Source organism: Hevea brasiliensis, chromosome 1 (genome assembly GCF_030052815.1).
Source record: "Hevea brasiliensis isolate MT/VB/25A 57/8 chromosome 1, ASM3005281v1, whole genome shotgun sequence".
Classification (NCBI taxonomy): domain Eukaryota; kingdom Viridiplantae; phylum Streptophyta; class Magnoliopsida; order Malpighiales; family Euphorbiaceae; genus Hevea; species Hevea brasiliensis.
In genome coordinates this window covers 120581839-120607514 of record NC_079493.1, presented here as the reverse complement: position 1 = coordinate 120607514, position 25676 = coordinate 120581839, and the positions used below count along the sequence as shown (strand labels likewise).

Sequence of the window (25676 nt, the reverse complement as noted above, 5' to 3'; positions counted from 1 at the left end):
CTTTTTGTATTTTTTAGGGTTTTGGTGAAGTTCCAGAGCATAGAAGTGTGGAAGGAAGCTTGGAAAGGTCAAAGGATTGAGAAGCGTTGCTGATACAAAGTACACTGGTCATCTAAGCACAACCACGGACCCGTGTAACATTCTGCCAGAAGAAATCTAGAGAACCGAGGAAGAAACAAAGTACACGGATCGTGTAACTTGACCCGTGTAAATCCTGGAGACCCGTGTAACCTTTTGTGCCCATACAGGACATACCCACTCAGCTCCAGTAAGTTACACGGCCCTGTGCTGTGTAGTGATACACGGGCCATGTATCCATCGACAATTAGTTTCCTGATTTTGCTCCAGTTGCAGTTTCTTACAGAGAGAAAGACTCTTAAACCTAACCCTAGGCCATTTATTATAAATAGAAGAGGCAGCAGTCGTCATAGGGGGGGAAGAGACCTTTATTCTCCATTCACATTCTAGATTTCTTCAATTTTCTTTTTCAATTTTCTGTAAGCCATTAACATGAGTGGCAAAGTTCTTAATTCAGTTCAAGGGATTCAAGTTCTTTTGCTTGATTTGTGAGACAATGTTCTTAATTTAATTTATGTCTTTTGAATATCTATTGTTTTCTAATTTCATTGTCTTTGATCTATTGAATGATTTGCTAAAAAGGCCTATTAGTTAATTGTTTGATGTGATCAATTACTAGTTCATCTTCATAATCCGTAATTGTTGTGTAAGATTGAACATGAGTAGCAATTAGATTTTATTGATTATGATCCCAGTTTTTGATAATAACCTAAGGAAACAATAGGGTGAATTAAATGATTTATGCTTCATAAATTATTTTTCAGCTTAACTACTTTCTATTCTTAAAATAGTTATTAATTTGATGAGGATTGCTTAATACCAATTCAGTTAATAATTAGAGTCAATAAGAGTGCTGGGCTTGAATTGATGAGTATAGGGAAGTTAGGGATTTTACATCGCTGTTTGGTAAATCTACGTTAAGTATTCAACAAGAGATAATTATATTTCTTTTGTCTATGATCAAATCAATGCATTGGAATGCGAATTACCTTAGACTGAAGTTTGTTTAATTTGAGAGTTTCATATTAAATTTTAGTTCTTAATTTCTGATTCTTTATTTCTTTTTTGGATTGCGAATTAACCCCCCCCCCCCCAACTTTTGTTTCTTTTTCCATTGCACAAGTACACGAAATTTAATAATTTAGTCTCTAGGGTTTGATATGGATTTACCACTTACTGCAAAAAATATTTCATAATTGATGATTTCAGTTAATTTAATTTCTGGTGGATTCGACAGCCATCAAGAATTTTGGCACCGTTGCCGAGGACTGAAATTTATTGGATTTCGTGTTTTTAGTGTTAGGATATTTTGTTATTAATTTTGTTTGTGAGTTGTTGCTATTTTCAGGTTTTGGAAAAAAAAAATTTATAGTGTTACTATTCACCAAGAATTTTGGTTGAATTTGGAGGGCGGCCCATGCCTATTTTGAAGGAAATGACGTTCTGATCAAAACCAATTAATCCACAGGATTTTTTGGCCCCACCCTCTTAAGGCAAAATTCGATTGTTTTCTAGGGTTTTGAGGTATTTTTCTGTTTTTACTTTGATTTCTTTTTGTTTATGACAAGAACTTCTCAATCTGGTGAGTTGATCTTTGATCCAGAAGTAGAAAAAATAGCTAAACAGTTGAGAAAATTGGCTAAGCAGGCTAAGCAGATTCCGAGTACATCTAAAGGAGTCCAATCTCTAAGGGAGTTAAGTTCAGATTCGGATTTGGATTCAAATTCTGAAAATGAAACCATGGCTGCTAGGACTTTGAAAGAGTTGGCTGCTCCTGATCTAAACCAACAGCCTTTGTGTGTTTAATACCCTGTTTTAAATGTTGCTTTTGAGTTGAAATCTGGACTAATCCTGCCTAAGTTTCATGGTCTTGCAGGTGAGGATCCACATAAGTATTTAAAAGAATTTCATGTTGTGTGTTCCAGCATGAAACCTCAAGGAGTTTCAGAGGATCAAATCAAGCTTCGAGCTTTTCCTTTCTCACTGGAAGGCATAGCTAAGGATTGGTTGTATTACCTTCCTTCTGGATCCGTCAACTCATGGAATGGGATGAAGCATATATTTCTAGAGAAGTATTTTCCTGCTTTCCATGCTGCCAACATAAGAAAAGAAATTTGTGGCATCCGGTAGTACAATGGAGAGAGCTTGTATGAGTATTAGGAACGATTTAAGAAACTATGTGCAAGCTGTCCCCATCATCAAATAAGTAAGCAGCTCTTGATTTAGTATTTCTATGAGGGACTTCTACCAATGGACCGCAGTATGATAGATGCTGCTAGTGGAGGAGCTTTGGTTGACAAGACACCAGAAGAAGCAAGGAGGCTGATTGCTAACATGGCAGTAAATTCTCAGCAGTTTGGAATGAGAATGGATCACACACCGATGAAGGTTAATGAGGTAAGTACATCTAACCTTGAGAAATAAATTTCTGATTTAACTTCTTTGGTGAGACAGTTGGCTGTAGGGAATATGCAAACTGTTAAGGTATGTGGAATTTGTTTGGGTTCGGGTCATGCTACTGACATGTGTCCTGCGTTACAAGAGGATGAATCAATGCAACATGCTAATGCAGTAGGACATTATGGATAGCCACAATGCAGGTATGATCCCTATTCTAATACTTATAATCCAGAATGGCGAGATCATCCCAATCTGAGTTATGGGAATCAACCGGTGCAAAACCAATACCATCAGCAAAGACCACAAGTGAATCAACCACCTCCACCTCCCTCAAATCAAGGTATGTCACTTGATAAAATTGTTAAGGCTTTGGCTAATAATACACAAAAGTTTCAACAAGAGACCAGAAATAGCATTCGAAACATAGAGGCAGATTGGTTAGTTAGCCCTATCTGTGAGTAAGTTGGAAGCTCAAGGTTCTGGAAAGCTTCCATCACAAACAGTTATGAACCCCAGAGAAAATGCGAGTGCTATAGTGTTGCGAAGTGGGAAAGAAGTTGATAACCAGACTCCACTCGTGCCAATGAAAAAGAAAAAGTATGGAGAAAAAGAGTCTAAAGTTCCTGAAATTGAGGTAAATACTGAACCTAAACTGAATAAGGTTAATAATTATGTTCTTCCTCCATTCCTATGCAGGTTGGCTAAGACTAAGAAAGAAGAACAAGAGAAAGAAATTTTGGAGACTTTCAAAAAGGTGGAGGTCAATATACCTTTACTTGATGCAACCAAACAAGTTCCCAGGTATGCTAAATTCCTTAAGGAACTATGCACTACAAAGCGCAAGTTGAGAAATAATGAGAAGATCAGTGTGGGGGAAAATGTGTTGGCATTAATTCAGTAAAAATTACCCCCTAAGTGTAAAGATCCAGGTTCATTTTCTATTCCCTGCAGAATAGGTGATTCTAAATTTGAACGTGCAATGGCAGATTTAGGAGCATCAATTAATGTTATGTCAAATTCAGTTTTCCAAACTTTAAATTTGGGTCCTTTGAAAGAAACCAGTGTCATTATTCAGTTAGCTGATCGTTCTAATACTTACCCATTGGGAGTAGTTGAGGATGTGTTGGTGTAGGTTGGAGAATTGATTTTCCTATAGATTTTCACATTCTGGATATGGAGGATAGTGTTCCCACATCAAAGTTAGCTTTGATTTTGTTTGGAAGACCTTTCCTAAAAACTGCCAAGATAAAAATTGATGTGGATGATGGTACCTTAACTATGGAGTTTGATGGAGAGACTATCAAATTTAACATCTTTGATGCCATGAAGTATCCTGCTAATGACCGTTCTATTTTTTCTATTGATGTTATTGATACATTTGTGCAGGATGTTTTTGAGTTAAGTATGGAGGATGAGTTAGAAGTGGTGATTAGTCAAGGAATTCAAGAAGTCAGTATCAATCAACCATTAAGTGTAGAGGTTTAAGATGCAGTAATGGCATTGCAGTCATTACCTCTTATTCAAAAAAGGTATGGAGTATCAAAGATCTACTTACCTGTATCTCACACAAAATTATTACCTTCTGTGGTGCAGGCACCAGTTCTTGAACTCAAGCCTTTACCTGAGCATTTAAAGTATGTTTACTTGGGAGACAATGAGACACTTCCAGTTATCATCTCAAGTAATTTAACAAAGATTCAAGAAGAAAGATTGACTAGGGTTTTGAGAGTGCACAAGGAAGCAATTGGATGGACAATAGCTGACATCAAAGGTATAAGTCCATCAGTGTGCATGCACAGGATTTTACTGGAAGATGATGTTAAACCAAGTAGAGAAGCTCAAAGGAGGTTGAACCCATAGATGATGGAAGTTGTGAAGAAGGAGATTTTAAAGCTACTGGATGCAGGAGTTATTTATCCAATTTCAGACAGCAAATGGGTAAGTCCAGTCCAAGTAGTGCCAAAAAATCAAGAGTCACTGTGGTAGCAAATCAAGATAATGAACTTGTTCCAACAAGGATTCAGAGTGGATGGCGAATGTGCATAAACTACCGTAAGATGAATTCAATAATAAGGAAGGACCACTTCCCACTGCCATTCATTGATCAAATGCTTGAACGGTTAGCAGGTAAGTCTTATTTCTGCTTTCTCGATGGCTTTTCTAGATATAATCAAATTGTGATTTCACCAGAGGATCAAGAGAAGACTACCTTCATTTGCCTTTTTGGAACTTTTGCTTTTAAAAGGATGCCCTTCGGGCTTTGTAATGCACCTGCCACATTTCAGAGATGCATGATGAGCATATTTTCAGATTATATTGATAATTGCATTGAGGTGTTCATGGATGATTTTACTATGTATGGTGATTCATTTGATGCATGTTTACATCATTTAACTTCTGTTCTTGAGCGATGCATTGAGAAAAATCTTGTTCTGAATTATGAGAATTGTCATTTTATGGTGGAACAGGGGATTGTTTTAGGTCATGTCATCTCTAATAGGGGTATTGAGGTGGATAAGTCTAAAATTGATTTAATTGTGAACTTACCCTACCCCACAACTGTGAGGGAAGTACGCTCTTTTCTTGGTCATGCAGGTTTCTATCGCAGGTTCATTAAGGATTTCTCTAAGATAGCATTGCCTTTATCTAGACTCTTGTAAAAAGATGTTTCTTTTGAGTTCAGTGAAGAGTGCGAGGAGGCTTTTGATAAATTGAAATCTGCATTGACATCACCCTCTATTATTCAGGCTCCTGATTGGACAATACCGTTTGAAATTATGTGTGACGCGAGTAATTATGCAGTGGGAGAACCGAGGAAGAAACAAAGTACACGGGCCGTGTAACTTGACCCGTGTAAATCCTGGAGACCCGTGTAACCTTTTGTGCCCATACAGGACATACCCACTCAACTCCAGTAAGTTACACGACCCTGGGTCGTGTAGTGATACACGGGCCATGTATCCGTCGACAATTAGTTTCCTGATTTTGCTCCAGTTGCAGTTTTTTACAGAGAGAAAGACTCTTAAACCTAACCCTAGGCCATTTATTATAAATAGAAGAGGCAGCAGCCATCACAGGGGGGGAAGAGACCTTTATTCTCCATTCACATTCTAGATTTCTTCAATTTTCTTCTTTAATTTTCTGTAAGCCATTAACATGGATGGCTAAGTTCTTAATTCAGTTCAAGGGATTCAAGTTCTTTTGCTTGATTTGTGAGACCATGTTCTTAATTTAATTTATGTCTTTTGAATATCTAATGTTTTTTAATTTCATTGTCTTTAATCTATTGAATGATTTGCTAAAAAGGCCTATTAGTTAATTGTTTGATGTGATCAATTGCTAGTTCATCTTCATAATCCGTAATTATTGTGTAAGATTGAACATGAGTAGCAATTAGGTTTTATTAATTATGATCCCAGTTTTCAATAATAACCTAAGGAAACAATAGGGTGAATTAAATGATTTATACCTTATAAATTGTTGTTCAGCTTAACTACTTCCTATTCTTAAAGCAGTTATTAATTTGATGAGGATTGCTTAATACCAATTCAGTTAATAATTAGAGTCGACAAGAGGGTTGGGCTCGAATTGATGAGTATATAGAAGTTAGGGATTTCACCTTGCTGTTTGGTAAATCTACGTTAAGTATTCAATAAGAGATAATTTTATTTCTTTTGTCTATGATCGAATCAATGTATTGGAATGCAAATTACCTTGGACTGAAGTTTGTTTAATTTGAGAGTTTCATATTAAATTTTAGTTCTTAATTTCTGATTTTTTATTTCTTTTTTGGATTGCAAATTACCCTCCCCCCCCCCCCCGCCCCCCAACCTTTGTTTCTTTTTTCATTACACAAGTGCATAAAATTTCATAATTTAGTCTCTAGGGTTCTACCTGGATTTATCACTTATTGCAGAAAATATTTCATAATTGGTGATTTCAGTTAATTTAATTTCTGGTGGATTCGACAGCCATCATATACCTTTCTTTTTCTTTTGATAACCTTCATTTTCACCTTTCTTGTAAATCATCTCATGTGCAATGAGAGAACCAATTAGTTCATCATAGGTGTATCTTCTGAAATCCTTAGTGTCTTGAATAATAGTGATCTTTGTTTCCTATGACTTTGGAAGAGATCTCAAGATTTTCTTTACAAGTTCTTGTTCCTCAAATTTCTTTCCAAGAGTCTTAAGAAGATTGACAAGATTTGTAAATCTAGTACTCATTTCAGCAATTGTTTCACCAGGTTTCATCTCAAATAACTTATAATCACGGATGAGGAGGTTTGCCTTTGAATCTTTCACCACATCGGTTACTTCATATGTGACTTCTAGTTTGTTCTATATTTCTTTTGCAGTTTGACAACTTGAAATATGATTGTATTCATTAATATCAAGAGCACAAAGAAGAATATTAATAACTTTGGCATTTGTAGAAATTTTCTTCCAATCATTATCATCATATTCCATTTCAGCTTTAGGAATTTGCACATTTCCTTAAACCAGTTTTATAAGGAACATAAGGACTATCCTTGATTATCCTCCAAGCATCAATATCAACTGATTGTATGAAGTTTCTCATTTTGGTTTTCCAAAAGGAATAGTTTGTGCTACTAAAAAGTGGTGGTCTAGTGATAGAATAACCTTTCGCTAAGAGAGCAGGTATGCTAGTAGAATTACTGAATGAACCAGCCATAAGTGTGGATCACTCTAAGGTGTTTAAACCTCAAGCAAGAGAGACAAGCTCTGATACCAAATTGATATCCCAAAATATCTCAAAGAAGGGGGGGGGGGGGGGGGGGTTGTTGAATTGGACTAAAACAAATTTTCAATTCTTGCTCAAAATCTTTAAAAAATTATGGCTCAGTTCAATCTAGTTTTCTAATGTGAAGTGTGTGTGTGATACTACTTAAACAATTAATTGATACAAAGTTGGTACATTCAGTATACTATTCTAACAGAATATATTAGCGCTCAGTAAAAATACCAGTAAACTGAATTAAATCACAGCATAACAAATTGAGCAATAGACAGAATATATTAGTCATTAGTAAACATAGTAATAAGCAAATTATATCAGATCTCAGCAGATTCAAAATAAACAAATTATCTCAATTTGTAATAGAGTCAATAGTAAACTGTATCAGTTCTCAATTAAGCAAAATTAACTTAACCAAAAAAATAAAGTGCATAAATTTAAAGAATAAGGGTTGAGAGAATTGAACACTGAATTTTTATAGTGGTTCGGCCTAACTAACCTACATCCACTCTCTCAAAGATGCCACTTTGAGTCTTCACTCCACTATTATTCTCTTTTAAAGGTAAGAGATGACCCTTTACAACTCTTGACATTAAAGCTTTTACAAGTAGCTTCACACTTCTACCAAGTGTTATCCCAAACACTTTTCACAATCAAGCTTCAATAGGTGCTTGAATGACCTCTCATAAATGCTAAGAAGGTGTTTAAAACTCAATCTCACTCAATACAACAGAATTTATAAAGAAGAGATGAGTAAGTAAGCGAATGATGAGCGATAAAAACAATTGGAGCACTTTGAATGAAAGCTTTAATGATTTTAAAAAATTAGAAGCAGTAGAACAACTTTCATTGAGTGCAAAATGGCTAAGGGTAAGCGTATTTATGGCCTTAGATTGTTTTTGACCGTTTGAGAACTCATTTGAATGTTACAATTTCAAATTCCAAGAAAATAGCTATTGATAAAATATGCAGTAACATTTTTTTCTTATATATTATTAATATGAGAGCAAAAGCTCTTATAAGGTTACAAGTGCTAAAAGCAAGGAAAATAAGTTACAGAGAAAAGTTTGAATTACAGAGAAAAGTTTGAAACTGATCAGCTACAAAATCTGTGGATAAGCTATAAGCCTCCCAAAGAATCTGCTTATATCTTGCATGCTGTTGAGGTTATTGAGAAGATTTAAAATTCTTCAAACTGCAGAATTCTTCAAACTGTAGAATTTGCACATGTGCTATTACGCCCCCTCAAGTTGGTGCATGTAGATCTCGAATACCCAACTTGGCTATCAAAATTTGAAATTGATGAGCACCCAATGATTTTTGTAAACACGTCAGCTAGTTGATGTTGAGAAGAAGTATAATGACAAACGATAAGACCACGCTGAATACAATCATGCACAAAATGACAATCCACTTCGATATGTTTGGTGCGCTCGTGATAAATCGGGTTGTTGGTAATATGACGTGCTGCTTGATTATCACAATAAAGCTGGACTGGAGCATAATGGAAAACTCTTAAATCCTCAAGCAACTATTTTAACCAAATAACTTCACACGATACAGCCGCCATGGATCTATATTCCGCCTCCGTAGAAGAGCGAGAAACTGTAACTTGCTTTTTGTTTTTCCATGAAATAGGTGACTGCCCAAGAAAAATAAAATAACTTGTGATAGATCGACGAGTCAAAGGACAACCAGCCCAATCCGAGTCGCAATAAGCAGTCAAATGAAGAGAACTTACTACTAATAGAAATAATCCTTGGCCAAGAGCAAGTTTAAGATACTGTAGTATCCAAAGTGCAGCAGCCCAATGCTTCTCTCTAGGTTGGTTCATAAATTGAGAAAGAACATGGACTGAATAACATATATCCGGTTGTGTGATGGTGAGATAAATTAACCCCCCTACCAAGCATCGAAAGGAGCTAGGATCACTGAGAAGGGGACTATCATCCAAGGCCGATCGGTGATGTTGCTCCATTGGAAACTGAACAGGCTTACAAGCTAGCATGCCAGTCTCTTGCAAGATATCTAAGGTATACTTTCATTGAGAAAGAACAATTCCTTTAGGATGATGAGCTACTTCAAGACCAAGGAACTACTTTAATGGTCCAAGATCTTTCACAGGAAACATTATGGACAAGTACTTCTTTAAATCTGCCAGCTGAGAAAAAGTATTAGTAGCTAAGATGACATCATCTACATATATTAGTATCTAAAGATGGAATCATGATGATACACAAACAATGAAGTATTAGCCCAAGATTGTGTAAAACCAAGCTGTAAAATAGCTGCTGAAAATTTAGCAAACCATTGTGATGAGGCTTGCTTTAAACCATACAATACACATTGTAAACGACAAACACGATGATCACCATTAGGCAAATAACCTGGTGGAGGCTGCATGTACACCTCCTCATGCAAATCCCCATGTATAAAAGCATTATGAACATTAAGTTGGTGCAACTCCCATTTGCGTACTGCAGCAACAACTAAGAGAGTACAAATTGTAGTAAGTTTAGCAACAGAAGCAAAAGTTTCGTTATAATCCAAACCTTCAACCTGAGTGTACCCTTTAGCTACTAGACGGGCTTTATACCGTTCAATGATTCCATTAGAATTGAACTTAATCTTGTAAACCCACTTGCTTTTGATAGCTTTCTTGCCTGCAGGTAAGTTTTCTAAACGCCAAGTATGATTTTGTTCCAAGGCATCCAATTCTTGTCTCATTGCCTTCCTCCAATGATCTACTTGCACTGCTTGCCTATAAAAGGTGGGCTCATCATGGTTGGTGATGCCCGAAAGAAAAGCAGCATGATTTTTTGAAAATTTTGAATAAGAGACATGGTTAGAAATGGGATAAGATATACTTGAGGTAGCCGAATGGAAGGAAGCAGAAGAACCTTTACTATAACTAGGCAAATTGACTTCAAAATTTGTGAATTTTGCTGGTCTGATTTTAGTGTGTATGGGCCGGGCTGGTGGGTTATTTTGTGGCGAGGTTGATCCCTCAACAATGGGAGACTGCAAAACAGAAGGTTCAGCAGCCTCCACATGTGTATCGAATGAAGAGGAGGCTGTTTGTGGTGGTACATCCAAGTCTGGCAAATTTTCATGAGACCATGCAAAGTCAAGTGAAGTGTCTATGTGGTTTTCATCATTAATGGGTATTGGCAATGGTACTATGTGTTTAGGAGTAGAAGACATCATTGTTTTGTAAAGAAAAATTTGTTCATCAAAAACCACATCACGAGAAACAAACATGCGATGTGTATGTAAATCATAAACTTTATATCCCTTCTGCCCATATGGATATCCTAAAAACACACATGGTATGGCTCTATCATGGAATTTGTCACATGAACAAGGTAGCACAGAAGCATAACAAAGACACCCGAATACACATAAATGTGTATAAGAAGGTTTTGTAGAAAACAAAAGTTCATGAGGACTCTTTCCATAAAGAAGTGAGGTAGGTGTATAATTAATCAAATATGTTGTGGTTAACACACATTCCCCCCAAAATTTAATAGGAAAACCAGCTTGAAATCTTAATGCTCTCGCAACTTCAAGTAAATGTCTATGTTTACGTTCAACTACACCATTTTGTTGAGGTGTAGAAACATAAGAAAATTGGTTAATGATACCTTCTTCTTGACAGGTTTGTTGTAAAGAAATGTTTGTGAACTCAGTTCCATTGTCACTATGAATGATCTTAATAAGAAAACCAAACTGTCGATGAACCATAGCAAGAAAAGAAATTAGCAAATGAGAAACTTCTGCTTTTGACTTGATCAAATAAACCCAAGTAGTTCTTGTGAAGTCATCAATAATAGTAAGAAAAAAATGACATTTAGACATAGAGGGAGTATGATAAGGACCCCATAAATCACAATGTATTAAAGCAAAAGGTTCACTGGATTTAATACAACCAAGAGGAAATGATTGACGAACTTGCTTGGCATGATGGCAAGCATCACAACATTCATTAGCTTTATTCAAATGAGAAATAGAAAGTTCTGAAATAGAATTTAAATGATTAAAGGACAAGTGACCCAAAAGTTGGTGCCACAAGATAGCTTGATTCCTTTGAAAGGAGAAGGCTGAAACAACAGGCTTGGTCTAAAAATAGTAAAGCCATTCCACTGCTCACCCATTCCAATCAGCTTCCTCGTTGCTAGGTCCTGTAAAACACAAAAGGTAAGAAAGAAATGAGCTACGCAATGCAAAGCTTGGGTTATTTTGCTAATAGAAACAAGGTTACAAGCAAATGAAGGAATATGTAAAACATTATTTAAGGTTACTGAAGAGTTTAGAGTCACATCTTCATAGGTATTAGCAGTGACAAGAGATCCATCTGGTATGCGAACACTAGAATCACATTGAAGATCCTTCTCATTATGCAATAAATCCCTTTGGTAAGTCATATGATCAGAAGCTCCTGAATCCAAAATCCATTCACTATTAGTTGGAAATGAAACATCAACCTTACCAGCAAAATTTGCTATTGATCCCATTCCTTTGGAGCTTTCGACATTCAACAAAGATAAGAGCTACCTATACTGCTCCTTGGTTAGTTCGCTAACTGGGTTAGAAACACTTTCTTCTCCAACCTTGCTGTTGTTGGCTGACCTCCCTTTTCCCTTTCTATTCTTGTCCCACCAATCTGGATACCCATGTATCTCAAAGCAAGTCTCCTTCGTATGTCTTGCACGCTTACAATGCTCACAGAACAATTTGGAAACATCATGATTTCTGCCCATGTTCCAAGAGCCAGCTAGTTTGTTAGTTGATTTTGCAGTGGTGAATGCCGCCCCCTCAACTGGATTATTTCTTTTCACTTCCGAAACCTGCTGCTGTCTTTCCTCCTATGATAACAATCCATATGCACGAGCCAAGGTAGGTAAGGGATTAGTATTTAAAATCTGAGACCTCACTACATTAAATTTGTCATGGAGTCCCATTAAAAATTGATGGACTCTCTCCTTCTCTCTTTCGGTAGCCCAGGATTTTGCAGCTCCACAGGTGCAAATGGGAATCTACAAATATGAACTCTGTTCTTCCCAAAGTCCCTTCAATTTGGTATAGTAAGCAGCCACAGAAAGATCCCTCTGTTGAGTATTGACAATATCCATCTTGAGCTGGTAAATGCGAGGCGCATTGCCTTACAAGAGACGTTCCTCCAAATCCATCCATAGCTCTCTTGCTATATCAAAGTAAGCTACACTATCGTGAAGTGAAGGATGCAATGAATTGAAAAGCCAAGAAATCACCATTCAATTATTTTTGATCCATGCAGCTTCATCAGGTGAGTTGGGCTACGGACGAGGCAAACTTCCATCAACAAAACCAATGTTGGTTTTTGCCAATAGAGCATTCGTTATAGCTCTATGCCATGTGGAGTAATTATCCTCTTTCAGCAGACATGTGACTAAGGATAGTCCTGGATTGTTACTTGGCTGCAGCAAGTAAGGTGATGAAGTCGTAGTAGCTCCATCAGTAGCAGATGCGTTGATGGTATTGTTGTTTGAATGGTTTGACATTCTTTGTTGTTGAACTTCAGAACTCCTGCTCTGATACCATGATAAAATATGCAGTAACGTTTTTTTCTTATATATTATTAATATGAGAGCAAAAGCTCTTATAAGGTTACAAGTGCTAAAAGCAAGGAAAATTAGTTACAGAGAAAAGTTTGAATTATAGAGAAAAGTTTGAAACTAATCAGCTACAAAATCTGTGGATAAGCTATAAGCCTCCCAAAGAATATGCTTATATCTTACATGCTGTTAAGGTTGTTGAGAAGATTTAAAATTCTTCAAACTACAGAATTTGCACATGTGCTATTAGCAGTTATTTTGTCCTTTTTTGTCATGTTGTGTAGATTTGAGTCAGTTAGCAAACCAGTTAGTATGCCAAGAAAAGTAGCAAACCAATTAGCATACCAGGAAAGCTTTCCTGCATAACTTTGAAAAATTTAAAACTTTACACCAAATCATACTAAAATACTTTTAGGCCATTAATAATTCAAAACAAGTTCTGAAAACTTAGGATAAAAATTTGAGGAATTAAAAATAAGTATCATTGACTTTTATGCCTTAATTCTTTTCACAAGCAATCCTAAAAAGTTTAAACTAATTTCTAAACTATGTAGCTTTATTTTGATCTTCAATGTAGCTTGAAAAGATAACCTTTTCTTTCTTTGTCTTCTTTGTTTTTGATTCGTCTTGTGTTATCTTGAAATGTCATCTTTTCTTTAAAGCACAAGTTCATCATCAACTTCATGAATCTTTTTCTTTACACTTAGAAAATCACAACACTTAAAGCAAATTTAGTTTAATTCTAGTTGAGTTTTGTTATCATCAAAATCTATGCTCCTCTGAGCTCATGGGGTCAACATCTCCCAAGCTTGCTTTGCATTAGTGGCATCAGCCACTTTCAAGAACATAGATTCATCCAAACCTTGATGGGTGAGAGTAAGAGTTTGTTGATCCTTCTTCCTTGCTTTTGCTAAAGCAACCTTCTCATTTTGAGATAATGATACTCTTCATCTTCGGATGGAGTGAAGCCTTTATCAACAATATCGCACACATCTTGTGAGCCAAGTAAGGCTTTCATATGAATACACAAACTCTCATAATTTTCTTTTGTAAGGCAAGGGAATTGAAAAGAAAGAAGACAACTGTTAGTCATTTTTCAAATTGTTTAAGAAGAGAGGCTCTGATACCACTTTGTTACAAAAGAAAGAGGAGAGAAAATACTATTTTGTATTTCAGACTTTCCAACTTTCAAGTACAAAGGATATATATAGGAGTTTAGGCAACCCTTTAAATCTAGTTACATGAACCTAAATTAATATCCATTCATGAACCAACTAACAAACTCAAAAAGACACATACTTTGAACTATTAAATAAATTATATTTAATCACCTAGAAAAAACCAAAAGACAAATGAACCTAGACATATAGGAAATTGCAAATTATTTTTTTCAACATAGTATACGTCTGGAAATATGGTTGAAAATTAAAGCTTAATTTTGATGATGAAAAAGAAAATAATGAATTTCTTTTCCCTTTTATCACAATCCTGCAGGCAAAGACTCGAATTATGCAGGCTTTGAAAGGAGATTATAAGGACTTTGTAAATGTCAAATTGCAAAAACATAACCCTCCAGAGTTTCGTCCATCAATGAGAGAGGTAAAATATCAACAATTAATTGGCTATATTTTGTTATTAATGTTTGTCAAAGATAGTATTCAAAGATTGAAAGACTACATATATAGTTGGCTCATAATCTTTTTACCATTGCAATGCCATGTAGATTGTTCGATTTCTTGAAGGAGCTAAGCTTGAAAAGAATTTATGGATTGAGAAGATTGATAAACAAATGCGACGCAGTACTATAAATAAAGGTCCATTTTATGGCAACTATGACATACTTTTCAAAATCTTAATTCTTTGTCTTTACTCAAATAAAAAATGAGTGCAGACTAAAAAAAAAAAAGTTACGCATTAAAATTAATTATCTTAAGTTTTATTTTTTTTAAATTTCCTTTTCCTTCATTTATCCCAAAAAAAAAAAAAAACTACTATTGATTTCGACAACATTATTGCAGAAACTTCATCGAGTGGCATTGAGAGGCTTCAAATTCACAAGCCGATGATATTTACTTATCAACAACTACCAATGGCGACTGAAGGTTTCTCCAAAAATAATCTTCTTGGCAAGGGTAGTTTGGATCAAGTTTTTAAGGGATACCTAAATCATGAAACAGTGACAGTCAAGAAATTTTTGCCTCGAAAGCAAGAAGATGCGTTCGAGAAAATGAAAGCCATTTGCATTAGCGTCCATCACAACAATCTTGTTAAGCTGATTGGATACTGCAATGAAGGAGGCAATAAACTACTTGTTTTTGAGTTCGTTCCAGAGGACAAATCCTTAAGATCTCATTTACATGGTATGGCCTTTATCTTAAGTTATTAAAGTTTCCACATTGGCGAACCAATGGTAAAGCCCACATTTAAGGTATTAGGTTTCAAGGTCGTCCTAGTTAACCTGAAATTACTCAATACAACTGTTATATGTACAACATTTTATCATAGCAATGATTATGGCGACTCTTATCATAATTAATGGTCAAAATCTATCCGTTATACACATAATGGTTACATATTAAAATTTCACCATTAATCCACCTTATATATTCTATCCATTTTGGATTATTTAGCTTGCATATTTTACTTTATTTTGCATCCACATTTGCTATACCAACAATACCAATATGTGCTGGTAAATAAGCTGCTATAGATTTTATGGTCTTAATTACCAACATGGATAACAAAGCAGGAAATGCGAGATCAACAGTGGATTGGCCAACCAGAAAGGAGATCTCCTTAGGCATTGCGAAAGGATTGGTAGACGAACATGAACAATGTGAGTATTTGCTGGGGATTATCGAAATAGTCTCCAAATTTTTAGGATACGATGAAAATTGTTGCTATTAATTGTCCTGTATCAATTGCATTCAATTTTATTTCTTATCAATGGAGATTATTATTGTCTTCATTAATGGATGCAATAGTCACCCATTAATTAATTATTCAATGGATCGGATGTTTATAACCCTTTTGTCTTTGGCTTCTTTATTTTGTTGTTGTTGGTCCACTTTTTCATTAGTTTGCAGGCTTTTTTGCTGGTACCCCTTTTTCTTGTTTATTTTGTTCTGTTCTGCTGTTGGCTTTTGGTGTTCTTGTTGCTTTGTATCTCCTTTTTTCCCTTAACATGCATCTCTCTAAGTTTATTTTTTCGAAAAAACCTATTGGCTGGGGTTTAACCGAGAGATTCATGCTAAATTTTTTCTGACCTCTTCATTAATAAAATCAATTGCTTATATTAAAAAAAAAATAATTAAATACACTAATACATACTACTAAGTTTATCATTCGCAAAATATAATTTTACTGATTTTAAACCTTGTTACTAAGCCTTGACTTGTTCATAGGTTAAAGGTGTATATATCTGAGCCACTTTCCATTTGTGATGCCTGTATTTTCAGATAAACGTTAGAACATATACAAGCATTTCAAGGATGATATTATCTTTCTTGATGGAAAATTTCAATTAAAGGTGATTATTGCGGATTAAATAGTTCTTCTATATGATCAAATATCATTTTGTTCTTGGTGCCGAGTAGATGATCTTGAATGTGCCATTAAATTTGTGTTTGATGTTAAACTATTAATTGTACGATTTAGTAAGTTTACCTGGATCAATTTGTGCAGTTTGCAGAGTATGGACGTGCCAAGTTTCTTTCAACATATGTTAGGTAAAAATGAAAACTCTATTTTGTTGCCTGAGCTAAATTATATAAGCTATTAATTGCAGTCTGCTATGTGTTGTATACTTCTGGCATATTAGGATTTTTTTTTTAATAAAAAGAAAGAAAAGCATCTTATTGTTATTATTTTTTTTTTTCTTATAACTAGTTAGAGGTGACCAATTTGTTATGTCTGTATGATTCATGATTTCAAATCTACTTCAGGTGACCCATTTGCCACCCCTACCTTTAGAGAATATTTGTTGAACCATTGTTATTGTTGGAAATATAAAATTTAAATATCAATAAAGGTAGATTTATGTGCTTGAGTTAATGTGTGAAGAGTATAATTGATGTTATAGCATGTGAAGAGTCTAGTTGTTGTAATATGTGAAGAGTCTATCATATGAAAATTCATATAATTAATTGCTACTATATATGTGTGTTAGAGTTAGCTGTATTTGTAAGAGTGGAGTTGATTTTATAATTGTGGTTTATGTTTATGTTGTAAGACTTGTGTGGAGCTTCCTTGCCTAAGGTGTCTTTTGCGCATACCATGCATCCGGCAAACTCCTTCGCATATTATTTGGCTAAATCTGGTGCATCTAGAGAGAATGAGTTTATTGCCTTTCTTTAATTCCTGAATAGTATTAATCTGATTAGTGCTCTGTTTCACAAGAAGGTTGTAGCTCCTTGGAGGGTTTTGCTACTTTTTCCCCTGTCTTTACTCAGTCCCTCTTCTTTCTTTTCAAATTCTTTTATCGTGGTTTAGCTTTTGCATGATTTATGATACGTTTTGTTCGCTTACCGATGTTGGTTCTCTCGAAGAAGTCTGGGATTAGCGCGGTGGTGTTTGCTAAGATTTTTTTTTCTTGCATTATTAATAAAATTTATCTGCTTATTAAAAAAAAAGTGTGATTTATGTTCTCTCTCTTCCCTATTGTTAGCATAATTACAACAATTAGCATGATTATAGGAGATTTGTGTAGCATAATTACAGCAATTAGCATGATTATAGGAGATTTGTGTAGCATAATTACAAGCAATTATTCTTCTTGTCTAAATTAGCTCATATTCTCATGTATAAATAGATGTAATATCTCTGTAAATAAGACACAAACAAATACACAATCCTTTCCTTCATTACTTGTATTCTTTCTTCAAACATGGTATCAGAGCCATAAAGCTTTTATTTCTAGTTTTTAAGGTCTCTCTTCTATCTCTACAACCTGTTCTGGTTCATTCTTTCATTCCTATTATTATACCATTTTTTTTTCTCCTTATCTTGTTATCAATGGAGAAATCTGATATTTCAAAACTTATTGCAACAGTTCTGACTGGTTCCAACTATAATCTTTGGGTTCAAGGAATGAAAAGTTATTTGATAGGTCGCAAGCTTTGGCGTATTGTTACCGGAGATATCACTATGTCGACAAGAGAGAACGATAAAACTGATGCAAAATTTGCTGACTGTCTTGAGGATTGGGATAGTAAAAATCATCAGATCATCACCTGGTTTCGCAATACCTCTGTCTCGTCCATCCACATCCAATTTGCTAATTATGACTCTGCAAAAGAAATCTGGGATTTTTTTGCTAATCGATATCAGAACACCGGACTTGCCCACTATTATCAGTTGTGGACTACTCTTCATAATCTGAAATAAGAAGCAGGTCAATCTGTGAATGATTTTCTTGCCCAGGTCCAACCCATTTGGAATCAAATATCTCAGGCCAAAATCAGTTAAGATCATCTTCATCTCATTCAAGTTCTAATGGCTCTTCGATCCGAATATGAGGCCGTTCGAGCGTCCCTGCTACAACAAAATCCACTCCCATCATTGGATACTGCTATTCAAGAGATTATTTTTTTAAAGAGACTTGTCTCAGTTTGGATAAAACTCCTTAATTTGAAACTGCTCTTACAGACTCGATCTTCACATCATAAATCTGGCAATTAACTCTGTAAGAATTGTAATCAAATTGGTCATGCTTTTGCATATTGTCCTACTATAGAATGTAAATATTGTCATGGTTACGGTCATATTCTTGAACATTGTCCTACACGCTCTCCAAGACCAAAAGGAGGGCATTCTAAATTCAAGAATGTCTCAAAGCCTGGATCTTCCTTTGTCACTGCTGTTGCTACTACTGAGGGTTCTACTGCCATCACCATGAGTGATCTTGAGGCACTATTCAAACAGGTTATCTCTTCTAATTCTCCTGCTGCCATGTCTGCCACTCCGGGTAATTCTTATTGGCTTTTTAACTCTGCATGTTGTAATCATATGACCACTAATCTTAAATTCTTGTCTTCTGCAAAACCTGTATCTTCCTTACCACCAATCCATACTGCAAATGGTACTAAAATGAATATCATTCATACTGGTCATGTGTCTACCTCAAATCTTCATCTCCCTGACACCTATTATATCCCTAATTTGGCACTCAATCTTATTTCTGTTGGTCAGTTGTGTGAAAAAGGACTAAATGTTATTTTTTCTCCCCATGGTGTCCAGGTACAGGATCCACAAACGGGACAGATTCTTGGGGAGGGTCGCAGAGTGGGTCGATTATTTGAGCTTGCATCTTTACATCTTCCTCAGAGATTTGTGTCTGCAGCTACAATCCCTAATTCCTCCATTCACCAATGGCATCTTCATCTTGGTCATGCTTCTGCTAGTAAAATTCAACCTTTAATTTCTCATGGACTATTAGGATCTACTAAGTTTGAGTCATTTAATTGTTTAAATTGTCAGCTTACAAAACAACCTGCATTATCTTTTTCTCATAATAATACTACTTCAGACACTCCTTTTGGTTTAATTCATTCTGACATTTGGGGTCCTTCTCCTATTTCTTCAATAAATGGTTTTCGTTATTTTGTGATATTTATTGATGATTATTCTCGGTTTACTTGGATATATTTTTTGAAACATCGATCTGAGTTATCATAAATTTACATCACATTTGTAAAAATGATTAAAACTCAGTTCTCTTGTGACATTAAAATTCTCCAAACAGACAATGCTATGGAATATCGGATTCTTTTTTACTTCAGTTTCTTAGTCAATAAGGCACCATTTTTCAACGTTCTTGTCCTCACACCTCTCAACAGAATGGGCGAGCCGAATGCAAGCATCGCCATATTCTTGATTCTTTACGTACTCTTCTTCTTTCTGCCTCATGTCCAGAAAAATTTTGGGGAGAAGCAGGTCTTCATGCTGTTTATATTATTAACCGTCTTCCTACCTTGATTCTTCATAATTTATCTCCTTTTGAAAAATTGCTTGGACAACCTCCTGACTATTCCATCCTTAAACCTTTTGGATGTGTTTCTTTTGTTCTTTTATAACCTCATGAACATACCAAATTAGAACCCCATGCTCGTCTATGTTGTTTTCTTGGTTATGGCATTGAACACAAAGGTATCATTATTGGGATCCTGTTTCTAATAAGTTACGCATCTCTCATCATGTTACCTTTTGGGACAATACTATATTCTCTTCTCTTTCCAAATTTCATCACTCTGTCAATACTGACTTTCTATTTTTCACTGACTCCTACAAAGAGTTGTTTCCAAGTCCCGATCTAGGTGATTGTGATGTGCTCAATATTAGCCCAACTACACCTGCCCCTATTGAATCTGCACCAGTTGTTGATCCAGTACCTACGCCTGCATCTCCTACTAGCACTACTCTTCGTCGTTCTACCCGTGTAAGAGAAACTCCTCATTATCTTTTCTGATTTTCACTATTACACTACTATTGCAACCCTTCATGAGCCTCGTTCTTATCGTGAGGCAAGTACTGACCCTCTTTGGCAGCAAGCTATGACTGATAAACTTCAGGCTTTAGAGAAAACTCGTACTTGGGATTTAGTTGATCTTCCACCAAATAAGACCCCTATTGGTTGCAAATGGATTTACAAAATCAAGACCCATTCTGATGGAACTATTGAACGCTACAAAGCTCGCTTAGTAGCCAAAGGGTACACTCAAGAGTATGGTATCGACTATGAAGAAACTTTTGCTCCAGTGGCCCGATTAACATCTATTCGCAGTCTCTTAGCTATTACTGCAGTTCGTAAATGGAAACTTTTCCAGATGGATGTCAAAAATACTTTTCTTCATGGTGATTTAACAGAAGAGGTTTATATGCATCCTCCTCGTGGTTATCATTCTCCTCATAAGATTTGCAAACTTCGGCGAGCCTTATATGGATTAAAACAAGCTCCCAGGGCCTAGTTTGCCAAATTTAGTTCCACTCTTGCTCAACTTGGTTTTCTCTCTAGTCCACATGATTCTGCATTATTCACTCGCCGAACTGACAGTGGTATTGTTCTTCTATTGCTTTATGTTAATGATATGATAATAACAGGAGATGATTCATCTGGTATTTCAGAGTTACAATATTATCTCAATCAACATTTTGAAATGAAAGACCTGGGTTCTCTTAGCTATTTTTTGGGTCTTGAAGTTTCTCAAAATTCTGATGGCTATTATCTATCTCAAGCCAAGTATACATCCGACTTACTTTCTCGAGCAGGCATCACTGATAGCAAAACAGTATTAACCCCATTAGAGTTCAATTGCAAACTTACACCTCTTGATGATCCTACTTTATATCGACAGCTTATCGGGAGTCTTGTTTATCTCACAGTTACTCGACCTGATATTTCATATGCTATTCATCTGGTCAGCCAGTTTATGTCTGCTCCTCGCTCAACTCATTTCTTTGCAGTACTTCGAATCCTTCGTTATATCAAAGGCACTCTTTTTCATAGTTTGCACTTTTTCGTTACCTCCTCCTTAGTATTATTTGGCTACTCTGATGCTGATTGGGCTGGTGATTTGACAGATCGTCACTCTACAACTGGTTATTATTTCTTCTTGGGTAATTCTCTTATCTCTTGGCGTAGCAAAAAGTAAACTGTTGTTGCACGTTCTAGCACAGAATCCGAATATCGTGCTCTTGCTGATGATACATCTGAATTACTTTGGTTATGGTGGTTATTAACTGATTTGGGTGTCACTCATTGTTCTGCCACAATGCTTTATTGCGATAATAGAAGTGCCATACAGAATTCTCATAATGATGTATTTCATGAGCGTACCAAACACATCGAAATTGATTGTCATTTTATACGTCATCATGTTGCTCATGGCACCATATGTTTGATTCCTGTCTCATTTGTCAGCCAAACCGCTGATATATTCATCAAAACGCATCCTCCCGCTAGCTTTCAGGATCTCTTAAGCAAACTCAAGTTGGCACCTGTGCTACAACCTTGAGTTTGAGGGGGGATGTTAGCATAATTATAGCAATTAGCATGATTATAGGAGATTTGTATAGCATAATTACAGCAATTATTATTCTTGTCTAAATTAGCTCATATTCTCATGTATAAATAGATGTAATATCTCTGTAAATAAGACACAGATAAATACATAATCTTTTCCTTCATTACTTGTATTCTTTCTTCTAACACCTATAATTCGTTATTTGGTAGTATACTCCATTATTTCCTCTTCCTTTTGAGTGTTTCGTGTTCACCTCAGTTCCAACAATTCTCATATCTTAGCTCTTTTCCATCTTTGACTACAGTTTTACGACTTCTACATATGCCAAGACTGATGTTTATTTCTTTGGTGAAATTCTTATGGAGCTTGATGCATACATTTTGCATAGTCATTTAGGACTAATTTTATAACCCTTTTTATTTGATTATTAGTCATTTTTAGCTAATTTCATTAGTTAATTAGTTAGTTTTTCATAGTTATCAATTTTGCATTAATTTGTAATTTTTACTTTGTTTTGTAGGAAAAATGGTGTTTTTGAAGGACTGAAGAGAAATTTTGCCATTGAGGAGTAACTTCTACAGCCAAAGATGTCAAAAACAAGTTTTCAAGCTGAAATATGCATTGACCAAACTATGCATAACTTGCCGCATAAGCTATGCAGATCTGCATAAGGAGAAAGATCATCGTCGAACCACTGAAATGTGCATAAGGAGATCGCATAGCTTATGCACATTCTCGACCCACTTAATCACAGTCACGCAATTGTGCATAACCTATCCACCTAGTCATGCAAACGCATAAGTGACTCGAAAATCAGATAAGGGACTGCATAACTTATGCAGTCCACTTATGCAGTCCCGTGAAGAGTTCATTAATGAGCTGGCAGGAGATTCCCTCAAATAATTCCTCCTAGAACATACCATTTTAGGGCTCCATGTCAGAAAAATGCTATAAATAGTCTCATTATCCCATTTTAGAGGAGAGACAAGGAGCAGAAAAGAAAAGGGGAGTAGAGGCAGAATTTGAGGAGTCACTTTCACCTTCCACACCATTTTCAACCAAGATTTGCAGATTTCTTTCTTTCCTTACACTTTTCTACATTTCTAGTGTTTAATTCCTTACTTCTTAGCTTAGATTAAAGCTTTATTTCCATTTAAACTCATCATATCTTGTAAGCATTATGGATAGTGAGTAGTTTACTTTTGATTCTGGAGTAAGGGTTGTAATATTTGAGATATTTTGTGGATCTTGATTGGGTAATCCATATTTTGTGGTCTTAATGAGTTTTATTCATTTCTTGTATGCTTAATGACATGCTTAGTGTAGGATCCCATTAAGTGATGTTCTTAATCCATGGTTGAAGCACCGAAAGGAGAAGGCCTTGTGATAGATAATCAAGAAATTGGACTTAATTAACTTAGACCTAGAAATAGGCTAAGGATTAAGAGGATTCACAGATTAATTAAAGAACTTAATGGGTCTTAATTAATTCTAACTCCACGAAAGTAGGATTAGTTTGATTAAGGCACTCTTTGTCTCACTCGAAATGGAATTCAAAGGATTTAAGAATTAATCTCCTTAAAACCCATAAGTTTCATAAAATTGGATAACCGATTTAAATCCCAAAATAGATCGAATATGAAATCCCGAACTCCGGAATCGCCTTTTTACCATTGTTAACTTCTAGTTAAATTTAATCACTTGCCATTTTGAATATTGCCATATTTGAACTTGCTTATTTCAATTTGATGCAATTTTAGTTTAATTAATACATTGTTGAATAGAATATTAATTTTGCGTATTTAGATTTCATACTCCATTACCCATCAATTCACTTCTTTAATTTCATAGATACTTCGATTTAGTCAACTTTTATATTAAAAATTCAATCATTAACACAACTCCTTGTGGGATCGATATCTTTTCTATACTACTTGTACGACCCATGCACTTGCGGTAGGGACGCATCAAGTTTTTGGCGCCGTTGCCGGGGAGTTGTTTGTTTAAGATTGAATTCTTGATTATTTTAGTTGTTTTTAGTTTTATTTTTGTTATCTTTTCATTTTGTGTTTGTTTGTTCTTTTTCAGGTACTTTTAATCTTTTATGAGAAGAGCTAGAAGCTCAAGTGACACAACCTTACTGTTCAATCCTGAAATTGAGAAATTTTGTAAGGCCAACAAGAAAGAAACCAGAAAAAGAAAAGAAGCATTGAGAGAAACTGAAATTGAAGCAGACATGACTGATGAAAGAATTAGAATTGGTGTTGGTAATGCTGGAAATGGTCAAAACAATGAAAATGAAGCCCAAGGAGAAGAAGTTATTAATGCAAACGTGCCTAGGGGAAGTATGATGGATCATGCTTTTCCTCGTTTTGATGACTTGAGAGAAAGCATAGCAAGACCAAGAATTGATGCAAATAGTTACAAGATGGATTTTGGAGTTCTTCAAATGATTCAAAATTCTCAATTTGGAGGACATCCTTCTGAAAATCCACACACACACCTGAAGAAGTTCGCTATGATTTGCGACATGCAAAAACAACCTGGAGTGTCTGATGATGCAGCAAGATTGAAGCTATTTCCATTCTCTTTGAAAGATAGAGCATTGGATTGGCTTGATTCTTTACCTCACAACTCCATCACAAATTGGGAGCAACTCACTGATGCATTTCTTGCACAATATTTTCCACCTAGAAAAACTCAAGAGTTGAGGAATCAAATGACAGCTTTCAGACCAAGAGAAGATGAAACTCTATATGAGTCATGGATGAGATGGAAGGAATTAGAGAGATTATGCCCACATCATGCCATTCCAAAATGGATGATAAATCAGAATTTCTACACAAATGTCACTCCTGCAATTAGAGGGATTATTGATGCTCAAACAGGAGGAGAATTTATTATTAAGCATGAAGATGAAGCTTATGAGCTATTGGAGAAAATTGCAAAGAATACTCATCTTTGGAGTAGTCCAAGAGGACCAGCTCCAACTCAGAAAAGGCAAGCTGCTGGAATGTATGATCTTGATCCATTCAACATGATTAATGCAAAATTTGATGCACTTACAAATGTCCTTGCTAAGAAGATGGAAGATTTGAGTATGTTGGTTAGTTCATCATCATCAGCTGGAAGTTCACAACAAGTGGCTTATGCAGAGGAAACTACCAGCTGTGGAGTAGATTATGGAGAACAAGCAGCATATGTTGGTAATTATGGAAACAAGCAAATGGGGAATCCTTATTCTCAAACTTACAATCCAAATTGGAGGAATCATCCCAACTTTTCATGGGGAAATCAGCAAAATCAAGTTCAAAATCAGAATTTTCAACCACAACAAAGAAAGTCAAGTTCCATATCGCAAAATAGGCAACCATTGCCTAATTTTCAGAAAAATATGAACCCTCCACCAAAACAAAGAAGAACGAAATTCCACCACTGAAGCTTTATTGCAACAGATTCTTGCTAACCAAAATAAGCATGATGAGGAGATGAGAGAGGTGAAAGCAAGGCTGGAACAGATGCAAACACATAACAGAATGCTGGAAAATCATATTGCACAACAAGTATCCTCCTCAAGTGCTAAGTCTTTTGGAAAGCTTCCAAGTCAACCAGAAAATCCAAGAGAGCAGTGTCAAGCTATTACTTTAAGAAGTGGAAAAGTTATAAATGATGAGAAGAGTGAAAACAGTGAGAAGAGAGAAAATGAGAAAGAAACTGTTGAGAGTGAAAAACAAGAGAGTGCAGAAAAATGTAAGGAGAAATTTGAAGAGAAGGAAGAGAAATATATACCTCCTGAACCCTACAAGCCACAGCTTCCCTTTCCACA

The 25676-nt window shown here is 35.6% G+C and overlaps 1 protein-coding gene and 2 non-coding genes across 3 annotated transcripts; 1 reads left to right on the top strand and 2 right to left on the bottom strand.

Moving 5' to 3' along the window:
- Nucleotides 1–2175: 2175 nt before the first annotated feature.
- LOC131169832 (small nucleolar RNA R71) lies at nucleotides 2176–2282 on the bottom strand. The gene has a single exon (XR_009140762.1). It is a non-coding gene; the product is annotated as a small nucleolar RNA R71 (small nucleolar RNA).
- A 12057-nt stretch (nucleotides 2283–14339) lies between these two features.
- Nucleotides 14340–15216, top strand: LOC110650901 (lysM domain receptor-like kinase 3). Its single transcript, XM_058154474.1, has 3 exons — nucleotides 14340–14429; nucleotides 14554–14644; nucleotides 14849–15216. The coding sequence occupies exons 1-3, from the start codon at nucleotides 14340–14342 to the stop codon at nucleotides 15214–15216; spliced, it is 549 nt and encodes a 182-aa protein (XP_058010457.1).
- Nucleotides 15217–24553: 9337 nt separating this feature from the next.
- Nucleotides 24554–24661, bottom strand: LOC131169813 (small nucleolar RNA R71). Its single transcript, XR_009140726.1, has one exon. It is a non-coding gene; the product is annotated as a small nucleolar RNA R71 (small nucleolar RNA).
- Nucleotides 24662–25676: the final 1015 nt, after the last annotated feature.

Excerpts from the sequence above, each read along its gene's own strand:
- LOC110650901 (XM_058154474.1), top strand. The coding sequence starts at position 14,340 with ATGCAGGCTTTGAAAGGAGATTATAAGGACTTTGTAAATGTCAAATTG. Across the intron at positions 14,430-14,553 it reads TTCGTCCATCAATGAGAGAG|ATTGTTCGATTTCTTGAAGG; the intron begins GTAAAATATCAA and ends AATGCCATGTAG. Across the intron at positions 14,645-14,848 it reads ACGCAGTACTATAAATAAAG|AAACTTCATCGAGTGGCATT; the intron begins GTCCATTTTATG and ends ACATTATTGCAG.